General features: G+C 39.7%; 2 protein-coding genes across 3 annotated transcripts; both read right to left on the bottom strand.

The window, feature by feature from the left end:
* Positions 1-2,491: 2,491 nt before the first annotated feature.
* On the bottom strand, positions 2,492-9,932 carry rpz4 (rapunzel 4). 2 transcript variants are annotated; one of them, XM_080896473.1, is made up of 3 exons: positions 9,853-9,932; positions 5,911-5,975; positions 2,492-5,781 (listed from the first exon to the last, which is right to left on the bottom strand). In XM_080896473.1, exon 3 carries the CDS (start codon positions 5,767-5,769, stop codon positions 4,594-4,596), a length of 1,176 nt encoding a protein of 391 aa, XP_080752599.1. In that variant the 5' UTR covers positions 5,770-5,781; positions 5,911-5,975; positions 9,853-9,932; the 3' UTR covers positions 2,492-4,593. The 2 variants fall into 2 exon arrangements, with proteins under 2 accessions (XP_080752599.1, XP_080752600.1); XM_080896474.1 differs by having other exon boundaries at positions 2,492-5,785; positions 9,853-9,916.
* A 251-nt stretch (positions 9,933-10,183) lies between these two features.
* rpz5 (rapunzel 5) lies at positions 10,184-14,140 on the bottom strand. Its single transcript, XM_080896472.1, has 2 exons — positions 13,983-14,140; positions 10,184-12,501 (listed from the first exon to the last, which is right to left on the bottom strand). The coding sequence occupies exon 2, from the start codon at positions 12,438-12,440 to the stop codon at positions 11,259-11,261; it is 1,182 nt and encodes a 393-aa protein (XP_080752598.1). The 5' UTR covers positions 12,441-12,501; positions 13,983-14,140; the 3' UTR covers positions 10,184-11,258.
* Between the last annotated feature and the right edge of the window lie 8,897 nt (positions 14,141-23,037).

Raw genomic sequence — 23,037 nt, 5'->3', positions numbered from 1 at the left:
AACAAAAGAAAATCTGAGCCCTTTAAATTTATTATAAAGTTCCTGCTGCAATTATAGTTTTCTCTCTGCTTTCTGATTTTCTCCCATGGCCTTTTTTTAAATTATATTATAAGCTTTAAATCCAAGTTACAGGCAGTGTTGTGTATAATTTTGCTGCATCAGTTGCTTTGTTTGAGTTTTCTTTAAACTTCTCTTTGTATCCTTTTGTCTTCTCTCCGTTCATTTTACTATCAAAGTCTGTTGAAGCTTGCTCGTATTAAATTCACGACCTTGAACGTAAACATGATAAAGAGTAGATGCATATACAGACAGGACTGAGACACCAGACCACATGTTCCCAACCTAGACTAAGCAAACTAATTTACAAGCTCTTGTCAAAGGTTTCATCTTTCTATGAGTTTTAATCATTTTGAGCAAAGATCAGTAAAACCTTCTCAGAGTTGGTCTGTTTAAGATCTCAGTCATCCAGGTAATAGTAGTCTTCGTTTGGTTTTTGTAGATGTTTTGCCTTCATCCAAGCTGCTTCTTCAGTTTTAAAGCGGCTGGTGGAGAGTCCCAGATTGCACCCCTAATGAGAGCTGTCCTCTTCAGAGGTGTTCCCCTGTAAGGTAGTTTTTCTATTGTAAAGTTCAACAGTTTAACACAGGAGTCTGTGGGGGACTGACTCAGTTTTGGAGCCAACCTCAAGTGGACACTGGAGGAACTGCAGGTTTTTGGACTTGTGTGGGGGCTTCATTTTTTAGCAGTTGGTAATGGTTCTTCATCTCTGTTTTCTTGGATCATTTTGTTTTGAAATCATTCACCTTCACATTAGTTTTACTTCTAGTTTTTGTTTAGTTCTCCATGGCTTCCCGCTTTGCTAAGCAAAAATCATTGAGACTTTCAGATTACTGATTAAAGATTTGAATGTTGGACTTCAGTCTGTCTTTGGTCTCCTCCTCCTCCTCCTTCATCTATAAATTATTAAAATGTTTCTGACAGCCCTCAATTAAACCATTAAAATAAGCGTAAAGCATCATATATTGTGACACTCCTTATGTTTCCATTTACTCATTTTATTTATTTATTTATTTTAAACTCTATAAATATCTCGTTGACACACTGGAATTTTGTTGCACTTGTTCATTTCTGCTGGGGCACTTGACCCACAGTGCAATGCGTTGCAGGACTGCTGGGACATGAGTGTATGCCGAAGATAGAAAAGCCACAACCACATAATTACAGAGCACTTTGGGTGTCTCCAAACTAGAAAACCATAATGTCCTTTTTTTTCTAAGCTGTAAAATAGCCACAGAACAGCTGAGAGTTAAATATCTTACTCAGTCTCAATGGGGCAGAATTTTATGTAATATTACCTCTTTTCCTCTTTCTAGATAACTGAAGGTCTCTCTCTGCTGCTTACCTGAGATCTTGACTGGTGGAGGTAGCACGGTGGCACGGTAGTTACGTCAGCAGATGGCCAGCTGGTGTATTCTCCCGTGTCTGTGTGGGTTCTCTCCAGGCACTCCTGCTTCCTCCCACAGTCCAAAGACATGTAGTTAGTTGGGTTAGGTTGATTCTCAATTCCGTCTGTCTGAATGGTTGTCTATTTTAGCCCTGCAACAGACTTGCAACCTGTGCACAATGTCTCCTGTTTTTTGTAGCTGGAATAGGCTTTAACTCCCTGTGTGGTAGAAAATGAATGGATGGATGGACTGGCTGGTGTGATGAAATTATTCCATACCAAGATATAGAATGCAGTGGTCAAGATCACTGGGTTTGTCCTAATAACGCAATTACTTATCACATTTAATGAATAGGGCTTCATCTCTGCATCAAGTTTAGTAGAGCTGGAGCTTCAGAGCAGATTCTCTAAGATCAAAATTTATGGACTTTTTGATAAGATTGATAAATATTCTCTAATTTACATTTGTGATTAGAACGAGGTAAAACTAACTTTTATCAGGGTGTTTTTTGGTGATTGTGTTTCAGCTTCACATTTCATTCTGTGGACCAGTCAAATGTTGATTTCACATCTTCATATTTACTAGTGACTGAATTTGAGAATGTCTTTATCAAGTTGATTTTTTTAAAGTACAAAACAAATAGTTCAGTGCACAAGTTATGTTTGTTCTTTTACAACAAATGCAGTACGAATGACCGCTGAAGTACCAGTGTCAGCTGGAGCCACTCTGCTGCTGATGCTGACTTTTTAATTGAGATTTTGAGTGAGATTTCACCCTCAAGAATCAGCAAAGTATTCAATAAAAATATAGAAAGTTTGAGTAACAGACACATATTCTGATGAATAAATGTCTTGACAACATTGGAGTCAATAAATAATGTTTTTTGTTTTAGTAGTAAATCAGGTCTTGAATTATTTTGTAGAACTTAACACTAATTAGCCAAAACGATCCCAGATTAAAACATTTTCCAGTTAGAAACAGTTTGGATCTTATAACGAACACGCAAACTGCAACTGCAAGAAATTAATTCAGATAAACAAAGAAAAGATGCATGATTATGTTTACTTGGAAGCTTTATTACATTCAGTGCTTTTTGTGCATAAAATTTGATCTGAGACACTAATTTCCTCAAAACACTGTATGGAAATAATATGACACAGATGTGCAACATAAGAATTTTCTGTCAATCATTTTTATATTCAAATCGGTGTTGCATACAATTTTATTGATAATTAGTAGAATTTATTAGACTTATATAATAACATAAAATAATAAAGAAACAGAAGAAACACAGATTGGTTATAGTGGTGTGGAAAACTATGAGCAGCTGCTACTGTCCTTATAAAGTAGAGTCCATATAGTGGTCAGATTATACAATTTATGTATTAAAATCTAAATAAAAATCTATTAATTTCATATCCCAAACCCAAGATTGATCTCACAAAAAAAAAACCCAAAACTGTTTATACCCTCAACAAAGTGAAGGTCGGGTATTGAGTACGTTCAAACTTCCAGTTTATGTTGCACAACCTCACAGGCAAAATTGTGACACAAGAATATTTTAGGCACCTGTCTGTAAACAAAACAGCACCTCAGCATGTCAGTAACAGGGTGTGTGGATAAAAACTGAGCCCTTTTCTTTTGTGAGCTCTTGTGCTGTGTGCTGTACAGCTTCAAGTGAAGACATTTATTACCGTATTATTTCACCAACTGAGAACAAGAATAGTTTCCATTTCAGTCTCTCTGCCTGGAATCATTTTCTCTCAAATGCTTTGGTGTAGATGTCCTCAACAGGGCGACGTCAGCACTTATCAGCACCAGCACAATCTCTCTGTGACAGATGAACCGTAACAACAAAGTCCCACGTCCTCCCAAATTTCATAACAGTGGAAAATATTAGCTGATTAGCTCCTGGCAAAGTTTCTGTAAAAATTTTCAAACCCACAACTTTCATAAAAAATGATACAATTTACACTAATGCAAAGTAAGCCAAGAGGTGAGCACTTGTATCTGTCTTGAGAAAGAAACAAAGCTCAGTTGTGTTTGGTCAACGCTGGAAAAAGTCTTACTACTCTGCAGCCACCTTAGCAACGCCTTCAGGCACATTTGGGCTATTTTGAAACCTTTCTCTCTGAACAGGATGACAGCCTCAGGATTCATTTCTGTGGTCAAGGGAAAGCAAGAAAATGCTTCCTGAGTTTGGGAATTTTGTCCCAAAATAATGTTTAAAAAACTTTTTAGCTTTTTTAGGTGACACATATACCACACTTATTATCGTTATGCTTGGAGTTAGCAGGAAAAAAAGGAAAATGGCACACTTACCTATAGCTTTACTAGATAACAAAAAAATATGCCTCCCACAACACAATTTAAGCACAATCATGAACCTGAACTGTGGAACATCACGCTCCACTACATTTCAGCCGTGGATCAACCACCATGTTTGCTGTTTCATTTCTCTGTATTTTTGTTTTCACAATTCTTTGTGCCTTTTCTCCAGTCTAGTTTATGTGAACTTCTTGTGGATAAATGTCAGAAAAAAGAACATTTCAGCATAAAAAAATGATTGTGGAAGTGCAGTTTGGGAAGGCATATACTGTATAATATCAGACACTGGTACTACAAGAATCGTGAATACAAATCTATGAAAGTCTATGAAATTCCTTAATGGCAAAGACTGCAGATGTTTTGACCCTAATCAACACCTGGGAAACATATTAGCCATATTCATGACCACTGTAACTGTTTAAACATGTCTTCTCCTTTTATATATGCAAAATGTCTGTTCCGTGTGCTGGTGAGATGAACAGCGACTGATTGTGTCGTCACTCCAGACTGAGCAATTAAATGAGTTGTAACATTATCAAACTTTTCATTAGTAGAAGCATAACTGCTGAGAACAAATCACTTTAACCGTTCTTTTGAAAGAAACGTCTTTTTATCTTCTAATGACCACTGAAGTAAATAATCTGGCTTTGTACCCATTCATTTAGATAAGGGCTTCAAAATAACTGCCCAGAGGAGCAACCAAGATGAAGGTTAAAGATGAAGGTGCACCAATTATCTGTGCAGAAATGATGATGTGGTACACAAACAAACACAAACACAGAATGAGCGACTTTTGGAGTTTTGTTCAGTGTCTAAAACATCAAGCTGAGTGAACACAGACGTAGAAGTTTTTGTGCTCCTCCCAGTAGTGAAGTTCATCTTCGAAGCTCCACGAGCAGGCCAGGTCTTTGGTGGATTTGATTGTGTGAACCACACAGTCGCCGGGTAACTTCTCGAACAGGAACTCAGCGACCCCAACCACTGTGAGTTTCTTCTGAGACTGGATCAGCTGTTGGATGTGGCTCTTGTCCACAGGCTCAGGCGAGGAGCTGTAGGACACCCATACGTTCAGTTTCTCATCCGATGAAGGCACTTGGAAGCGGTTCTTTCCCGTTGCGCATTGGAAATCCCTCTTGTTGACAAACAGGCCTGAAGGAGATTTAAATATACGCACAGACCAGCCCACCCAGTCATACTTCTTCTTTAGCTTCTCTACCATAGCATCAGCTAGCTGTTGGTTGGTTAAATCTTGCTGATCTCTCACCAGTCGTCGGGAGTCTTCTTCAGCTTGTTTAGGGAAGCTGACGATGCAGTCTTCAATGACAGCGTTCATTTTACCCTGGACAGCCTTCATCTTCTCACCCCACTCTTTCAGAAGATCGTCCTCCTCGTCATATCCTTTCAGAGCAGCGTGGCCCAGCAGTGCAATGAGCGCAATGCAGAAGAGCTTCTTCAGACGGGCGCAAAAGTCTTCCATCACCCGGCGATTTTTCTCCTCATAGTTAAGGATGATCTCGAGCAAAGGTTCCCCAGAGAAACTTTCTCCCATCACAACGTTGTATAGGGTGTTAATATTTTTGTCGCCTCCGGTCTTGGCGAAATGCTCCAGGAAGAGCTTCTTCTTCACTTCCCGGAACTTAGGTTTGGCGTTGAGGATGTCCATGTACTTTCTGAACTGATTAGTAATGTTTTCCTCAACGGGGAAGTACGTAGAATCCACTCCGCTCTTCTTGATCTCCTCGTTGATCCGCTGAAGCTCCTCAGACACTACATCCAGCCGATCTCTGACCTTCTGAAACTGCTCCTTCATGAATGCGGCCTCTTTGCTCTCCACGTTGTCCAGAGCCAGCTTGACAATCGGGGCTGCGATGGAGAAGACGGGGAAGAGGTCACCGGCGATGCTGGCCACCACTTCAGCTCCTTGCTCAAACACTTCCATCACTGTCTCCACCATGTCCTTTTTCTCAGACACAAGCTTCTGTAGTGGATTTGCCATCTTTGCTGACGTCTGTCTCAGACCGAAGAAAAACAATCACATTCTTAGAAACAGTCAGAACTGATCCTCTTGTAATACTAACAACAGTCAAAGTAAAACAGAGATTGAGGGGTCGGTTTTTGGTCTTCTAACTCTACTTACAGCTCTGTTCCCGTGTTGTTGGACTGTAGACTGTAGGCCTTGTGCTTCTTACTACGCAGCAAACACTGATAAGGAAAGAGAGAAACAGCCAAGTGAGCTTCAGTGCTGGCTGCTAGTCACACCCAATGAGCAATGACTCAACAATGCCAAGAGAGTTCAGTAATGACGGAGGACTGGTATGGGCTGAACTGCTGCATGTTATTCATATGTTAACCGCTGGGAGGTAAAATGTACCTGCTCAACATTTACATTTACATTCAACTTAAACAGCTATTCCTCAACAGAGTGACTATTATGCAAAGACAACATGGAGGAGCACTGACTGGTTTCAAGCCACGCCAAGCCAAGCCTAACGGAGAAACACAGAGCTCACATGCTTACCATGGCAAACTTGCAGAGAATAAAAGCATGTGGAACTAAATTATGTACTTGGACTGTTAAATGCAACTATCTCCTCTTTAAGTCACACTGTTCAATGGGCTGTTTTCCAAGTTAAAAGTAAAATTAAATGCCGAAAGAGTTTGAAATCCATTATTTTGTTGCCTTTTTTGCAAAGGGTTAAATTATAAAATAGATTCAACATTATACTGAAGCTGTAGCCAGCAACTTAGCTTAACATAAAGACTGAAAACATGTCTGGAAAAACTGAAAACTCAAGGCCAAAATTATCAGGAAGTCTCTAAAAGTGTAACACGTGAAGTCAGGACAGTTCATGAGCTTCTGGCAACAGATCAGTTCCCATAAAAGCTGAACGAAAGGAAGACGGTGTGATATTTCTGAAAGCTTCACTTTGAATAGTGAAAGTCTGTCATTTCCAAAGCGTTAAAAATGGCCATAGCACCAAAGCTGCTAACCGACACACATAAGGTGTGTGTGCTCGATGCTCTGGGTTTATAGAAGTGAAACAGGTCATGACAGACATATGAGGGCTTGTAAAGAATCCTTTAGTCTCATATATTGGATGGGCTTCACTTTTCTACATGCAGGACTAACGTTGTCGAAGCAGTGAACTTTTCCTAAAGCTAATCAAGCAAGTAAAATCAAGGGTTAAATTCAAGATGGCAATAACCCTTCCACAAATTAAAGCATGCTGTGCATTTATTGATATGCAGGGGGAAAAAGTTTTCCCTTCATTTCAGCCTAAAAACCGGATCCCTGTTGAACTTGGAAAGTCTTAGTCTGAACATTTCCAAATTCCAGGACTCACAGCATGAGCAACACTAACTGATTTCCTGGGCATGTTCAGACATGTCCTTGGTGCAAATCTGGAAATGTGCAATTTTGGGAGAAACTTTCATTTGTGTGGAAAAAAAACAGTCCACTGTGACTGTTTATTTTGCAGCTCTCGGTAAAGAATCTGCCGTCACACTCTTCAGTTCAGCTTTCTGGTCTTGTTCACATGGTGTGTTTCATTTGGAGCTGAGTGAGAAGCAGCAGTGCTGTTTCTCCTCAGTCGATATCAGAGCAGCAGGCGTGGGAAGTGATTAAGCGTAAAGAGGTTAAACTTGCTGGGCGAGGGTGCGTTTTCCAGTGAAACTCAGCAAGTTACCACGGCAACAAGACAATGGAAAATAATCTGTAGGCTCATTTATCTTTCTGCTGAGGTCAAGTCTGTCCCAGGGGGGGTTATGTGGCTAAACTGCAGTAGATAGCACCATTTCTCAGGCTGATGCATCTCACACCTCTGCAGCTATCAGACACCAGCACGAAGGATGTCTAGACAGGTGATCAGAATTTAGCAAATCTGAACACAGATTAAAGGAATAGTTTGGCCTTTTTTGAAAACACACCTACGTTTTTCTTGGCAGGATGCAGATAAGAAGCTATCCTCTCACAATAAAACAACGTTATAACCAGCACAACGGGTGGTGGAAATGAAAGAAACTTAGATGTAATCATCTCTGACTATAACCTAAGTAATATATAAAAAAAGACATATTGCCTTTTTGACAATGTCAGCAAATACTGAACACATTCAATCTTTATTTGAGGGGAAAGCTGTTGCACTGGATTGCATTAGATTTTTACACTTGTACTTAATAAAGTGCCCAGTAAATGTTCATCTTGTTTGATTAATTTATACAAAAACTTAAACGCAAAAGAATTTGGGGTTTAGCTATGTTTTATTGGCTACATTTTGGCCTGGAGTCAAAGTCACTGCTCCCGGCCAAGAATTCTTTGGGAAAGGGCCAGACATGTTGTTTACCAGTCTTTATGACAAACTAAGCTAATCAGTTGCTTCATATTTATGGAGAAATATGATTAATTTCATCTAACTCTCCACAAAAACTCTATCCTCAAAGTGTCACACCTGTGAATAAACAAACACAAACCTCTTCAACAAAAAAAGTGATATAAAGGATATGATATGTTCAGCAACCCAGAAAGCAAAGAGGAAACGGGAAGGCTGTTCACTTGGCTGTTTCTCAAATATAACATATGTAGGATGTTATATTTGTGCAATTTTGTTCTAAAAATTAAGAAAAACAGCAAAGTAGGAAATTCCAGCAGGGGTTTAGAGCATTTCCAGTTACTGCATCTCATTTGATTTAAGCATAAAAAATGTTTCCACTGATGTTATCTCTCGGTTTCGCTACTTCTCGGGGTCTCGTGGGTTTTGTAACTGCAGTCTGAGTGCATGAAACACCTCCACGCAGATGCTTCAAACATAAAAGTGCTTAAAGAAATCACATTTTCATAGACAAAGAGCTGCTGCGGCTCACATAACAGAGATGCACACCGCAGTCTGTGTACTGCCATTTAGATGCTGTTTTAGTCATTCTTCTGCTGCTCCTATTTGACCAGTATATTTTCTAACTCCAGGGCTTTTCAGATCAAGCGTTTACACTAAAAATCTAAAGAAAATGCAAAATGATTTCTGTGATTTTTGGGTTATTTAGTTACATTTCAGGTATCTTTAAGTTGTTCACAGTTATACAAACATGAATTTTCCTTTTTAAGTACTCAAAGACCAAAGAGGAGGGTAAATACAGTATATTCTACAAATCAGCAAACATTATAAAAGTGTCTTTATCTTTTTTGTATTACATTAATACTATGATGACCTTTCAGTTGTGTGTGACCCACTGGAGAGGCGTAAGCTTTGGCTCTGTCAGCTCAGGACTGAACTGACCAATAATATGCTGCTTATGCGTTGATACGGTCTCAAAGAGCAATATAATAAAAATATCAGCCAGGGTGACGGTTTTCTTCTCATCTATTATTACTGTGCAGAATTTAAACACTGTGATATGCCAATGGCAAATTTATATGAGGATCTGTGCAGTGGCAAGAAACGCACAACGCGCATGCGCTATCTGCACTGACTTTAGTGCCAGCTTCATCTGGACAGTAGAACAAACCCTCCATCTGACAGCTGACCACTCAGTCTGACCACTGAGCAGGGAAAAAACTTAACGCTCTGTTAAATGCGCTCTCTTAATGGATGAAGTATCGATCAGTCCGCGCGCGAGGGTTGTAATTGTATCGTTTTACATCTGATGGGCAGAGAAACAAACAAACACAGCAGCTTCACACCACAGATTAGGTTTGCGTTACAGCGCAGCCGCGTCAGTGGATTAAAAAAACAAGCACTTCCTGGAAAAAGTAAAGCGGTGGCACCAGATCTGGCAACCAACGCCCATAAAAGTTTTGCCTGAACTGCATTAAATTTTGCAGATTCGTCTAATCACCCACTCCGCTTTATTAAAACAACCCGCGTTAACAAAATATACGAGGACTTTTAACAGCAGTGAACAAAAAGCGGGTTTAAAAAAACAGCTCGATTATGTAACGAGAGTGGCATGAAGTCGATTAAGCTGAATCGATCCTCCACTCATCAGCACTAACACTACCGCCACAGGACCCTTATAATGTCTCTGCTCACACGCAGTTAAAATGTGCCTGTCCACTATGAAACATTTTCAAGAGAAACGGACTCACCTCATAAAGTTTGCGGAAGAACTCTAACTTCCAGACTGTTTGCCTTCCTATTGGTCATGTGGCTCTCATGTTACAGAGAGCAGACACACCCAGTCAAACCCAGAAGAAGTACAAGAAAAAAGAAAAAATCCTGGGTGGTGGAGGGAAAATCAGTTGTGAGCATAATAGTCTGTTGTTGATATTGTATACAGATCGGCCTCCACCCATCTAATAAACAAAGGCATGTTATTACAGCATTATAACCGTTAAAGAGCTAATCTGACTGAGTTCGTTTGAACGCAACACGACCCTTTAAATAAGAGAGTAACGACGATAACAAAGGATGACAAAATATCCGTAATTTTAGTTTATTAAGGATGAAAGTAAAACATTAATCGTATGTGAAAGGTTTCCCACACAGCACCAAACACAGCAAAATATTTGATTTTTTTTAAATAGGCTTTTATTTGGAGAGTGGGTAATATTAATGGCACTATCTACCACAGTATTAGTCATTTGTGCACACACAAAACAAAAAAAATTCCACCTGTATGACTAACAAAGGTTATCTTATCTTTTTATAACAGGGCACCTGAATTTTTTTAAGTGGTTATTTTTTGTTTGTTTGATTGTTTTGTTGGGATTAGACGAGCTCTACTGCTCTAATGTGAACTTAAATCATTCTTAAAGCCTTCATGAGTGCTTTGGCTTCCTTCCACAGTACACATAATTGTGACTCTAAGTGGTTCTCAGCATGAATATATCTCTGTCTGATATAGCGGTGATCCATGTTACCTTGGCCCTCACCTGTGACAGCTGAGGTAGGCCCAAGGGACAAGCAGAAGAAAATGAATGGACGGATTTCTCTTTCGATTTTTAATATAGAAATCGAAGGCTAAGCAAGCAAATATGCACATTTCCCCCAAATGTAGAACTATTCTTTTAATTGTTGAACACCTCTTTAATATTTTTTTTATTCAGAACCAAGTCGCTGACTAATAATCCCATCCAAACCCAGTTTTGATAGTCACGAATGTCATCTTCAGAACATCCAAAGCCAGCATTTTTCCAAGGGTAGATTTTCACATATAATCTTAAAATCTCTGAAAGCTCACAAACACATATTTCTCAGTCATCCACCCTTAGCAGGCTAATATTCAGTGGGAACAGATTCACGACCCTAATGCTAAGACAAAGCTGGCATGGACACATCTGGCTCTGAATTTTCTCACCTCAAAGCTACACATATAAGAATATAAATTGTTGCATTAGACAATGGGTCACATAGCAAAACCCAGCTGATTACACATCAACAGAGGCAAGATTTAGGAATACATTTCTATATTGAATGGAGATATTTTCAAGTCTCTGATAAAGACATTCATAAATTCATCAATAAGAAGGTACACATTACATTTTTCATTGGCCTACTCAGGATGAATGCACAAGTACGCTCGTTTGTGTTTTCCAAAGTAGTAACAATCCTCTTGGAAGTTGGTGGACTGCACCACTGCCTTGTAATGGCTGACAGCATGGACCAGGCAGTTGGGGAAGCTTTTGTTCAAAGACAGAGCAACTGCCATCATGTTCCCCTTCAACTTCTCCTGCTCAATCTTCTCCTGGATCTGACTCTTGTTAATAGGCTTGGGGTTGACACAGAAAGAGACCACAATCTTGATCTTGTTCTTGGTCAAAAGGTCAAACCAGTTGGCTCCCCCACTTCCATGGTACTTCTTTCCAGCTAGCCAGTTAAAAAAGAAAATGCGCTCCCGGTCATTAAAGGCCCTGATGGACCAGTTCACCCAGTCGTATTTCTTAGCAAGAGCATCCAAGATGGTGTTGGTGAAGTTCTGGTCGGCAGTGCCCGGGTTCTCCTGAACTAGATGCTCTATGTCCACCTTGGCTTGTGTGGCAAAGTTCTCTGTACAGTCATCCACAGCTGCTTTCATTCGCTTTTCCACTTCCTCCATTCGTCCTTGCCACTTCTTCACCATCTCCTCCCCAACTCCTCCTTCCTTGAGGGCAGCATAACCCATGACAGCGATAATGCCAACCACAAAAAGCTTCTTCAGTCGAGCACAGAAGTCCTCCACTGCTCTTCTGCTTCTCTGCTCTGTATTAACTACAGTTTCCAGCATAGGGTCTCCTGAGGTGTTCTCCCCAGTGACAGAATTGTAGAGGGCATCCAAGTTTAAATCCATATCGGTGCTCTCATAATGGCTGATGAATTTCTCCATCTTTTTCTCCTTGAACTTTGGCTTGGCGTTGACAAAGACCTGAAACTTCTCATACTGGCTGATCATCTGTGCCTCTCGATCAAAGTTTTGCTTGTTCATCGACGTCCTCTGCAGCTCCAGGGCAAGTTTATCAATCTCATCTTGGATTCCTTCAAGTTTCTGGTTCACCATCTCGAATTGTTGAGTTAAGTAGCGAGCCTCTTTGCTGTCCGGGTTGCTGAGCAGCTCGGCTGAGGCCACAAACACGGCCTCCAAGACGGGGTGTAACTGGCCCACAGTGGCAGCTAGCACCTCAGAGGCTTGCCCCATGATCTCCACACCTTTCTCTATCTTGTCCCTGTTGTTCACGAGCCAGTCTGCCACACTGTTCATCTTTGAACTATATGTTTCACAGTAACTAATCTAAAAGGATTTCCAAAGGCTTTGCTGGTGCCTGAAAGGAGAAGAAACACGAAACCCTTGTGAAGTTCATTGATTTGAGACTTTTTAGCATTTCAGATAAAATATGGCTCAGCTTTTTCTTTATTTTAGCAAATATAAGTAACATAAAGTCTCTCTCTGTCTTTTTCAATCCTTTCTCAGCATGCATGGTGCTCCTGTGTAGGAGAGTGTTTGCAGTCTCAGGAATAGGTTCTCTAAGAACATGTTCCTGACAAACAAACTCTACAATAAAAGCAAACAGCAGGTCATGTCAGCACATGTAGGCATCCAGTTTCAGGCCGCGCCCTCAGAGCACGAGTTAATGACAGGGACTCGTTTTTAAGTCCTGGTGGCATTGACATAGGTCCAAAAAAAAAAAAAAATAAATTAAGTACACAAACGAGTCATGGATGGTAAAACAGAACAGATGTCAAATATGGTATGTGTACTCATGAATTATGACGTGGACATATTGTGCAACACTGCAGTGCTGGCCTTTTGGGATGTCATTTTTACTTCTCTAACAATAGCCAAGAACCAAAGCAAACACAGATGTTCACAACATGGGTAAAAAAGGGGATTTACTTCGATGATGATTCTATATTTTTCTATGTAAAATACCTAAAAGAGATGAGCTAACTAATTTCTAGTTCCCTGGAGCTCAGAAAAAGGCACACCCAAGACTGAGAGAAGAAAATCCCCCACCAGTGCACTTGTTCAGTAATACAACCACATTTCCCTCCTCATTACAGCCTCAGTTTAATTGAATGCACCCAGATGTAATATTTGTGAGGATTTACTTTTGTGTAAAAAACCACAAAAATACAAGTTTATATGTAACAACAGTTTATCAGCTCACAGTGACTGCTGCAGTGATGAGATCAGTGGTGTCATTTTACAGCCTTTCCTATCACTGTGCTAATTAGATTTACTTCATTTGGTAACATACCAACAGATTTTTTTGTGCATTTCTATGAGAATCAAATGACAAGCAACAAAAATTAACTTTTCAAAATTTTAATTTGGAATTAAATAACAGATTTAGATTCCATTCTAATGAAGGAAAACAAAAACAGGGAGTAAGTATTTACTGAACATCTTGGTAATTACTTGGTAATAACCTCCCTTGTTAAACCAAAAAGTCTTCTTTGACATCAAACATATTTTGGTGAGAGAAAGAGAGGAGAAAAAGGCGAGTCCCACACAGGCACTTGATCAAACTCCGGTTTTTCCTCTAAGTGCGACGGAGACTTAACGGCTCTGTCGCACTTAGGATGTGGTTTTTCAAGTGCCCACATCCTCTGAAAGACTCACTCTACCTGTGGCATTCCAGTTAAAAATTTCATTTAATGTTGAGAGCATGAAATGAAAAATGTAAATGTTTATATGGATATAGGCAATGAGTTTCTCTTTCTTCCTTCCTTTCTTTCTTTAAAATAATGATAAATGATGAAGATTCTCAACAAATAATTAGAAAAGAATGAAAAAACTCACCTTTTTAGTTAAATGTCCAATGGGCTGCAGTCCAGTTATCCAGTAGTCCAGCTGTGCCTGTGAGCACCAGCCTCCTTAGGATATATATATAGTCTCTCTCTCTCTCTCTCTCTCTCTCTCTCTCTCTCTCTCTCTCTCTCTCTCTCTCTCTCTCTCTCCTCTCTCTCTCTGTCTAGGCTCTTGTCACTCCCCCTTTGCAACTCCTCTATCCTGTTCCAGCATTCCATAAAATAACCCACTCAGAGGGATGAGAGACCAGCGCTGACACAGATAACATCCTGTAAACACTCCCCTATGCAGGGACACCAAGCACCCTGGGAACAGATAAAAAAATAAAAATACTGGTTTGTGTGCGTGAGTATGAATGCAAGAGAAAGAGAGACAAAGATAGACAAAGGCAGTGTGAAAGAGACTAAAAAGGAGGCCAGTCACAGTAGGGCTCAACTACGTGGCCCACCAGCACAAAACCCCTCTTGTTGTGGCTCGAACAAGGTTGCCATGGCCACTGCACCGGCTCCCCCAACTTGTGTGAGACGCTGCATGCTTGAGAACCAAAGTGAGCTCTCTGTTCTCCCAGCGAGTTGGGATCCAGAGCAAGTTAGCTAGACTCCTAGGTGATCTTATAAATGTTGACCTACTTTACTTTAAATCTGATTATTAGCAATAGAAAGTTACAGCTCTGTGGAGTCAAGCTTTACAAATCGGGATGACATTTGCCCTGCAGGGGCAGCACTTTCAGAATCAGTCCGTCACAGCACAGACTACAGACAGGCGGTCTGTGTTTCTGACATTCAGAGTTCACTCTGAGCCTTTGTGCTTTCTAAAGCAGTCATCTGTGCCACTTTAGGCACGATAAAGAGGCAGGAGGAAGAGGAGAAACTGCAATGTGTGACAAACTGAAGCTGGTCAGCTGGGCTTCCTTGTTCCTGTGTCGTCCTTCTGTCACATCTCACACTTGAACTAATTGTGACCATCGGAAACCAGAGAGTGGGTTTCGCAGGGACTCAACAGTATGTGGTGTGATGGGTGGTACAGACTGATGCTGGTAAACATTCGCTGCAGATGCCTGAGCGTGACGTCGCTCAGCTGGAAGACCTCGGATGCTGCTTTTTCTTTTCTTTAAGCCGGCAAAGAAAATGATCAGCAAACACACACACACATGCACTGTGTCCTGACATTTACTTTCAAGTGAACAAACAACACGGCCTATTAAAGGTAGTCTGGCTCCAGCATCAATAGAAAGTGTTGAATTTGTAGAAAAGTTTGGCCTTTGTTGTTTGTGGTTTCAGGCTTGCCAGGTGGAAACATGGCTGAAATATTTGCGATAATGACAGCCAGCTGAGGGGAAAGAGGCCGTTTCATCTCTTTACACTGAATGTTAGGAAAGCTGACTTAGGAGTCTCATTCCTGATTTTGTGTAATGAGAAGTCCTTTGAAAGTTGTGCCTTCCTTTGTTTTTAATGAAAGTACAAATTTGGGCTTATTGCGCTTCATTGCCTGCTGCTGAATAATATTTGAATCAGCAAAACACAAGTAAAAAGCTTGTGTAGATTGTATATTATGCATTAATGGCATGTTAAACAAAGCTCATGACCATTTTGTCTTACCTTGACTTATCCAATCACAGAGTTTGTTTATGTCTGGAAGCTAAAATGATAAACGGCTGTCTTTTTCAAGGAAGCATGGCCATGTTTTATCATTTTGACCTTGGTCAATGACAAGTGTTTTCTCCTCGCCACAAGATGTCTCTTCAGCTCACAGGAAAAGCCCCCATTGGTTCATCTCATGGCAGAAGATGCACAGCATTTTCTGGGAAGGGTTGAGTGTTTCAAAATATCAATAGCTCTAATTATGAGACAAGAGAAAGCACTTATTCAGAAGATAAGATTTCTATTATGTATATTAAACTATAGATAGAGGTGCAGACACAGGCTCGATACAAACAAGACAGATGGCCAACGATTTTTAATTTGAAATTCAGACTTCATTTTGGCAGAGCTACAAGCAAACCTCTGAAAATGTTGAATACATGCCTCAAGATAAACGTGCTTCACTCACATCAAAAAGACAGAAGGTGCTTACGGCCATTTTCTACCATGTCCCGAAAATCCACACAAGAGTATGAGCTCAGTATGTCGAAGGATTGCTTCATAAATAGAAAGTTGTTTAGTGGGAAAGACAGGATTTAGTAACCGTCATTGGCTGACTCCCGTGGGAAAATAAAGGTGGGCAGGGCAGACAGGTCCTTTGAAATGTGTTTCCTGGTGAGATGGATGTTTGATTGTGAGATATTGCCAGAGGGACGAAACAGCAGAATGAAAGTTGATTCGAGTCCAGATTATCACCTTTTAACTTTTCTCTCTGCGCTGTGTGTATTTGAATGACAGGAAGGGATATGTTTAGCTGTTTGAAGAGCTCAGTGTAGTAAAAACAGAGATGAGCGATTTAAAACTGTCCATAATGTCTCATAATGAACTGTGTTATAGTTGAGCTACATCCCACATTATGTGACGTAATGTGTGAATAAAGACAGACACAGTCAATGCCACAAATGCACGTAGACCATAATATGACCTTATTGCTGTCAAAGCCAGCCAGACTCATTTGGAGATCGTAATGCCAGATGTAACTGCAAATGATTCATTATGATTGATTTATCAGGAAAAGCAACAACCAACAAGTTAAAATGCTGTTTGAAAAACCAGCATGAACTCTGTAAGCAGATTGCCCAATCGGCTCACTGCAATAATTCTTGAAAAATCTCATGCAGAATAGGTTTTTCATATCTAAAGCTATTTCAAAATCACCTAATCCTTTGGACAGCTGATGGCATTGTTTCCTTTAACACTGAACATCTCTATACTTAAAACATCTCAGACTAAGTGGTTGTTCCTTTATCAGCTAATCCTAGTAACACTGGTCTTTATTGAGTCCTCCAAAGCCACTGAAAAGTAGGATCAGCCGAGCTGGTTTTCAGTCACCGAGATGTCTGCGAAGTCTTGTGGTTACTGACTAAAGGAGAAAAAATATATATAGTGGAAACCGTCATTGGTAGCTGTTTGGAGGAAAAGGTGAATGGGCAGGTGCCAATTTACGGCCCAGCAGGAGGTTTTGTTTTAGGTGATTTATACTAAAGGTGATAAACAAAAAGGAAAAAAATCTAATTTTTAAAACTTCTGTTAGAACAACTGTTAGATAACATGAATTAGGTACCTCATTACACTGCTCATTACAGTGCTGGTAAATGATGAAGGAGATTATAAAACTAAAGATAAACAGAGGAGGACAATAAAAATCAGAAGTCAGAAGGAAATAAAAAAAAGTGTGTGTGCCCCTTTTTAGTTTGAACTCTTTTGTTTGTCCAATGCAAAAATGATCTTTTCATTTACTTATCAGAGCAAGTAGCAGCACACCAAAAAGCTGAGGATAGAAAAGGAAAATATAAATATATTTCACAGCAGGTATGTTGGATATGTTGGACATGCTATGTCTGCCATGGTGTCTACATTTCAGGGGTTTTAATGCGGTTGGATCATTGAAAACGAGCGGAGATGGAGAGAGTAAGTTCTTCTATGAAAAGACTATTGGAGACTTCATTGCAAAAAGAATATTCTGGAGAATTAAATGAGAGTTTTTGTTATTTTGGGGTTTTTTATGAACAGAGAATTTGACCCGTGATACAAAGACATCTGCATAATTTAATTCAACAATTCAAAGGGATCATCACTTTAATGGCACGTGATGGTGGTGCCTGAGAGATCAAATTTGTTAAAATATTTCACCCCTCGCCAAAGCAGTGCACTGAGCAGCCAACCAGCTCCCTGCGCCTTGCATGCAGCTTGTTTGGGTTAAAACACACTTACATATAAACACCATCTTGAGCCTGGAATTTCAGAGATGCCTGAAATTTCTCTATCTAAATGTCCTTCAGGGAGGTTTTGTGATGAAGTCAGCCCAGAATGTCAGCATACACTGTATTTGCACAGGAATGTGTCCAGTGTGGGTTTTGGAGCTCACGTCTGCATTCTGAGTAATGTTGGGTTTTCCCTCCCTGGTCCAGATGCTTCCAGGTCACAGAGAAGCGGGCATAAAGAGACAGACTGAAGCATCTCTTTGGTCTAAATAAGTCAAGAGAGAGCAAGGACAGAGGAACAAGTACTTCCTCACTTCATGTTCATGGAAAATGAAAGCGACCCAGCTGCTACCAGTTCCCCTTTGCTCATTTTCAATAGTAATAATATGCTTAACTTGAACCATGTGGACAAAGACTTAGTTGTTACTTTGAGAGTAGTGTCTCAGATTAATCTGAGTTTTAATAATTAACAATAACCACATTCAGTGGACCAAAACGTTGGAATCAAACCCTGATCTATTCCCAGCCTTCTTTTTATTGAGTTGGTGTGTACAGTTTTTACAGGATCACTACATAACACAAGTGAACTTTGCCCAGTCTGAGTCACGTACCAACAATTTGTATGCACAACAGGGACTCTGGTGGCTGTCTGGCTGTCCTCCTTGATAAAAATCCATCTGTTGCTCAAGCAGATCGATACAAACTCGGGTTGGATTTAAGGAAATAGATGGGGAATCACAGGCTGAAAGTAGGCAGCGTATTGATTGCAAGAAAATTCACCTCAAGTCAATAATTGCCCTTCTACAAATTGAGCCAAACCACCTTCAAGCTCCATGTAAATTGGAAATCCAATTACTTCTTGCGGCATTTCACTCAATCGTTTAGTTTTACTACTAATTCTCTGAAAACCTCAAAAAACTTGTTCTGTAGTTGGTTTATAGTTACTTTGGTCATTATAGCCTCCTGTTGGGTTCCACTGACTTCTGAAAGGTATTGCAGTTTGGAGCTGTGAAAGGAAACGACAATTAGACATCATATGTTATTTTTCCATGTCAAAGCTTCGAGGTCTTAAAAATGAAACTAACATACAGGATAGGAAATTCAATACAGAATTACCACGGTAAGTCACTAATCTCTCTGCAGATGCATAAATAAGCCTGGGGGACAATTTATACTCTTCCAGCCCCTCCCTGAATGTTGAGGTTACACATCACCATGCTCTGCCTGGCTCCTAAATTATACTGTTGCTTAAAGAAACCACAGTGTGATTGCTACAGAATCCCCTCCCACACTAACTAAAATAAACTGTTCCTTCAAAATCTGCTTTAACAAAGTGGAAAGACGATCGCTGCAAAAGAATCGTCTGCTAAGTCTTCTCCAGTTTTTTTCATGAATATATCAGAAAGAAAATCAAATTTCTGAGAGGAAAACAAACTTTCCATTTTATCAGAAAAAAGTATCAGATAACACACAATGTATGAGAAAATATCCTAAATTTGAAATGTTTGATTTTAATAACGTGTATGTGTGTGTGTTACTTCCTGTTTTATTCTGTTAGTTCCCGTCTCGTGAGCATTCAGTTTTGTTTTTTCTGTCTCGTTAGTCAGGTTCAGTTTACCTGTGTTCCCAGGTGTGTTCCAGTTTGCTGGTTACCTCGTGTGTATTTAAGGCCTTAGTTTTACTTCAGTCCCTTGTTGTGATCTCTCCTCATGCCAATGTTCGTTTTTCCAGTTAGTGTGCTGCAGCTCTGCTCTGCCTTCTGTTTTGTTAAAGCTGCCAGAAAAGTTGTGATTTCAGTTCATGTTTGTTTGCAGAGTCCAGCATTCAGGTCCACTTCCTGCTTGCCACACAACCGGCCGATGACACGCAACTATGAGCAAGTCACTAATAAATTACTAATGAACCTTACCCTACTGCCTGCAGTCTTTGGACTGTGGCAGGAATCCAGAGTACTCCGACGCAGCAAGAACACAGAAAGACCCACCAGATTGGATTTGAGCCCATGACCATCTTCATGTGACAGAACAATGCTAACTACTGCACTGCCCTAAAAATATATTTTAGCATGATTCTGGCAAAAATAAGATTTATTAGAATAAAACTTACAGATTTATTAAAACAAATTAATATATTTATGAGGGAAGAAATTTCTTTTTTTTACCAGTTCTAAAAAATTCAGGAGACAAACATTATATTAACTTAAATGTTACACAAATACATATGAAAGTTAAACAGATTTTTTTTTGGGTAGAGTTGTAAACTGGCACATGAACCAGTTATCAAGAATTCAGATTTTTCAGTTATTCTAAAACTGGAGGTCTTCATGCTGGTATTTCCCTGAGGCCCTTAAACCATTAAGGCTGCTCCTGCATCTGATTCACTGCATTTGTTGGTCTTCTCATGAGGATTTGAGTTCGCTTGTGAGGGATTAGCCCACTGAAGGCAATAGCTCCCTGTGACGTGGCATTTCCTGGTTTTCCTCTTTTTCATTTCCCCTTTCTCACGCTTTTACTCATTTACCTCCCACTCCCTCGGGATCATGATACACAACTTCACCGCCCCCCTCTCTCATGATCATGCTGCACAGCCACACTCACCTACTGCTGTTACAGATTTGGCAAAAGAAAGAGGATGTGCTTTTTTTAGTCAATATCAAAGTTTCTTTAGAACTATAAAAGCATTACTGCTTTCTGTCAGCACATTAAAACCAGCAACTAATCCAAGAAATGTTTCAAATTACTGATGTCCCGATTCATGATTGAGGTGTGAGACAAACGACTGCTGGTCCAAGTGCGTCAAAACAATGATTTTATTAAACACATGTGTGGAGGAAATACACCATCACAATCCTAAGCATAAATCCCCCAAAAAAGCATACTTAAAATGTTTTTATATGTCAGGGTATAATGCCCCCTCATGTGTCAAAGCAGATACACAACATGCATAAGTTACAGTAACCACAGCTCTTCTGCTGACAACCTTTGACACACACACTCAAAGAGACATTTTCTCCGTCTCCACCCCAGGTGCTTCCTGTTGATCTTCTTATTCTCGCTTATCTCTGGAACATCAGAAACACATTCTACAAAAACTGTTACTTATGCAGGCACAAAATGTAGTTACAAGCAGAATATGTCTTAACTCTACCCTAGAAATGAATCTATATACTGTCTGTGTATGCAGGCGAACTGTCTCGACCTCACTGCACTCTGTCTCACCTCTCACCTCACCAGATAAAGCTTGTAACCTCTTACCAGACAGAAGGCCAACTCTTTTATGAACACATTTTTGCAATATGTGTAATAACATGATTGAAACTACATGTGTAATATATTGAATAAATGTTTTAATCAAATGCCACTAATCAAAGCTTAATAAAAAAGGATATAAGAGAATAAACATGATATTAAAATTATATAAAATGATATAATCCCCACACTGACAGTCAGTACTTATCAGTATCCTCCTGATAAGTACATTCTGTACAAGTGTCCTTTTTTCTTTGTTTCTCAAAAGATTTAAAACTTGTCCAGCTTTTGGGGGGTTAGCTTATGTATTTAACAATCAGGGGACATATGGCTAAAGAGCTGTAGATCACAATTAAGCAAACATAGGTAAGTCAGCAACAGAAACACAGAGTGAAAGCAAAAGAACAGATTCACTTTCTGAGATTCTTCATTACTGAAAGGGTCGCTGACCTGCTGCAAAGGAGGAGGAAAGGAATCTGAGGTTCTGTATGAGTGCACAAGGGGGGAGTTCAGACTGCAACACGCTGGGGGTTTGAGTGAGACAACATGGGGTCTTGCAGAGGGAGACTGGTATCAGAGGAGAAAAGAGAGTGTTGGAAGACGGGAGGGAAATGTTGAGGCATTGCAGATGGCCAAGACACGTGTTCACCACCCAGTGGATTTCCATTTAAAAGGTTTTCTGACAGATGGATTCCCCAGATGCATTCAGACTCTTAAAGTCCTTTGCAGATCTATAAAACCGGTAAAGATGAAATCTTTTAGATTTTCAGTAGATTTCCACAGTCCTCAAGCTTTCACTAAAAAAGTCAGACCTCTGTGACTGATCACACATTGCTGCAAAGCTGCAACAATATGTTAAAACATGCACATAAAAGCTGCAACAACGCTACAGTGAAGTAATGTATAGTCAGGAATTGTATGCAGAGATTTTTAAACACTTATTGTTGGAAAACACTAAGAATTCTTGTGTAACAAACAACATACAAAAATAATTGTAATACCAACGCCTGCTTCCTCAAAGGGGATTGTTTGATTGTTGGGGTTTTCGCTGTATTACTGCAGGGTCTTTAGGTTAATCTACAGAGTGGCGCGAGCGACTGTTGCTGTGGCAACAGTTTGCACACAAATAAAACTGAACTGAAAACTTTGAAACTGAACCTGCTTGGCATGAGTGTTGGTATGAGACTTTCCAGGCATGAGATGTTACCATCCCATACATTTTTTTCATAAACTGAAAAATTTGTGAATCTGTGTCGACTATCAAACAAACATCAACTAAAATACTAAACATCTTCTAACATGTTACAGAAACATAATTCAAGCGAAAAAGGTAATATAAGATAAGATATATTATAAATAAACTATATTATGAATACAAGAAGTGTAAGCCTTCTGTTAATGAGCTTTACATATTTGAAAGTTGCACCTTATTTATTCCTCTTTCCAGATGAAGCTTATTTAATATCTAATTGTAAATAATAAAATACAAGCTTGTAATTTTGGTAATTTCTGAATATTTTTTTAATTCTGAAAACTTTCATACTGTGTTGTTTTTGTTTGTTTGTTTGTTTGTTTGCTTTTGTTTGCATATCATATTAAATTTATGTACTTTTAATTTGAAATGTTTGTGTTTGGGGTTTGCAGCATTCTTTATAGACTGTTTATTTCTCAGGCTGTGATTGGGTCATTGGCAGTCAGCCATCTTGCAGCCCTTTAAAGAGGCCGTTGCTGCAGAAGGGATAGATAGAGAGAGAGAGAGAGAGAGAGAGAGAGATAGGGAGAGAGAGAGAGAGAGAGAGAGAGAGAGAGAGATAGATAGATAGATAGATAGATACCTCCTGCTTGAGAGAAAATAAACTTTTGCTAAATGACCCATTCTGTATTTGAGTCCTAGCTTCACAACTGTTCATTTCTAATATGTGGCTAACTGTGGCTAGCAGCTGCATATTACCTG

The sequence above is a fragment of the Rhamphochromis sp. 'chilingali' genome, assembly GCF_963969265.1.
Source record: "Rhamphochromis sp. 'chilingali' genome assembly, chromosome: 11".
In the NCBI taxonomy this organism is placed as follows: domain Eukaryota; kingdom Metazoa; phylum Chordata; class Actinopteri; order Cichliformes; family Cichlidae; genus Rhamphochromis; species Rhamphochromis sp. 'chilingali'.
The sequence above is the reverse complement of the archived record's forward strand: the minus strand, read 5'-3'. Positions and strand labels throughout refer to the sequence as shown.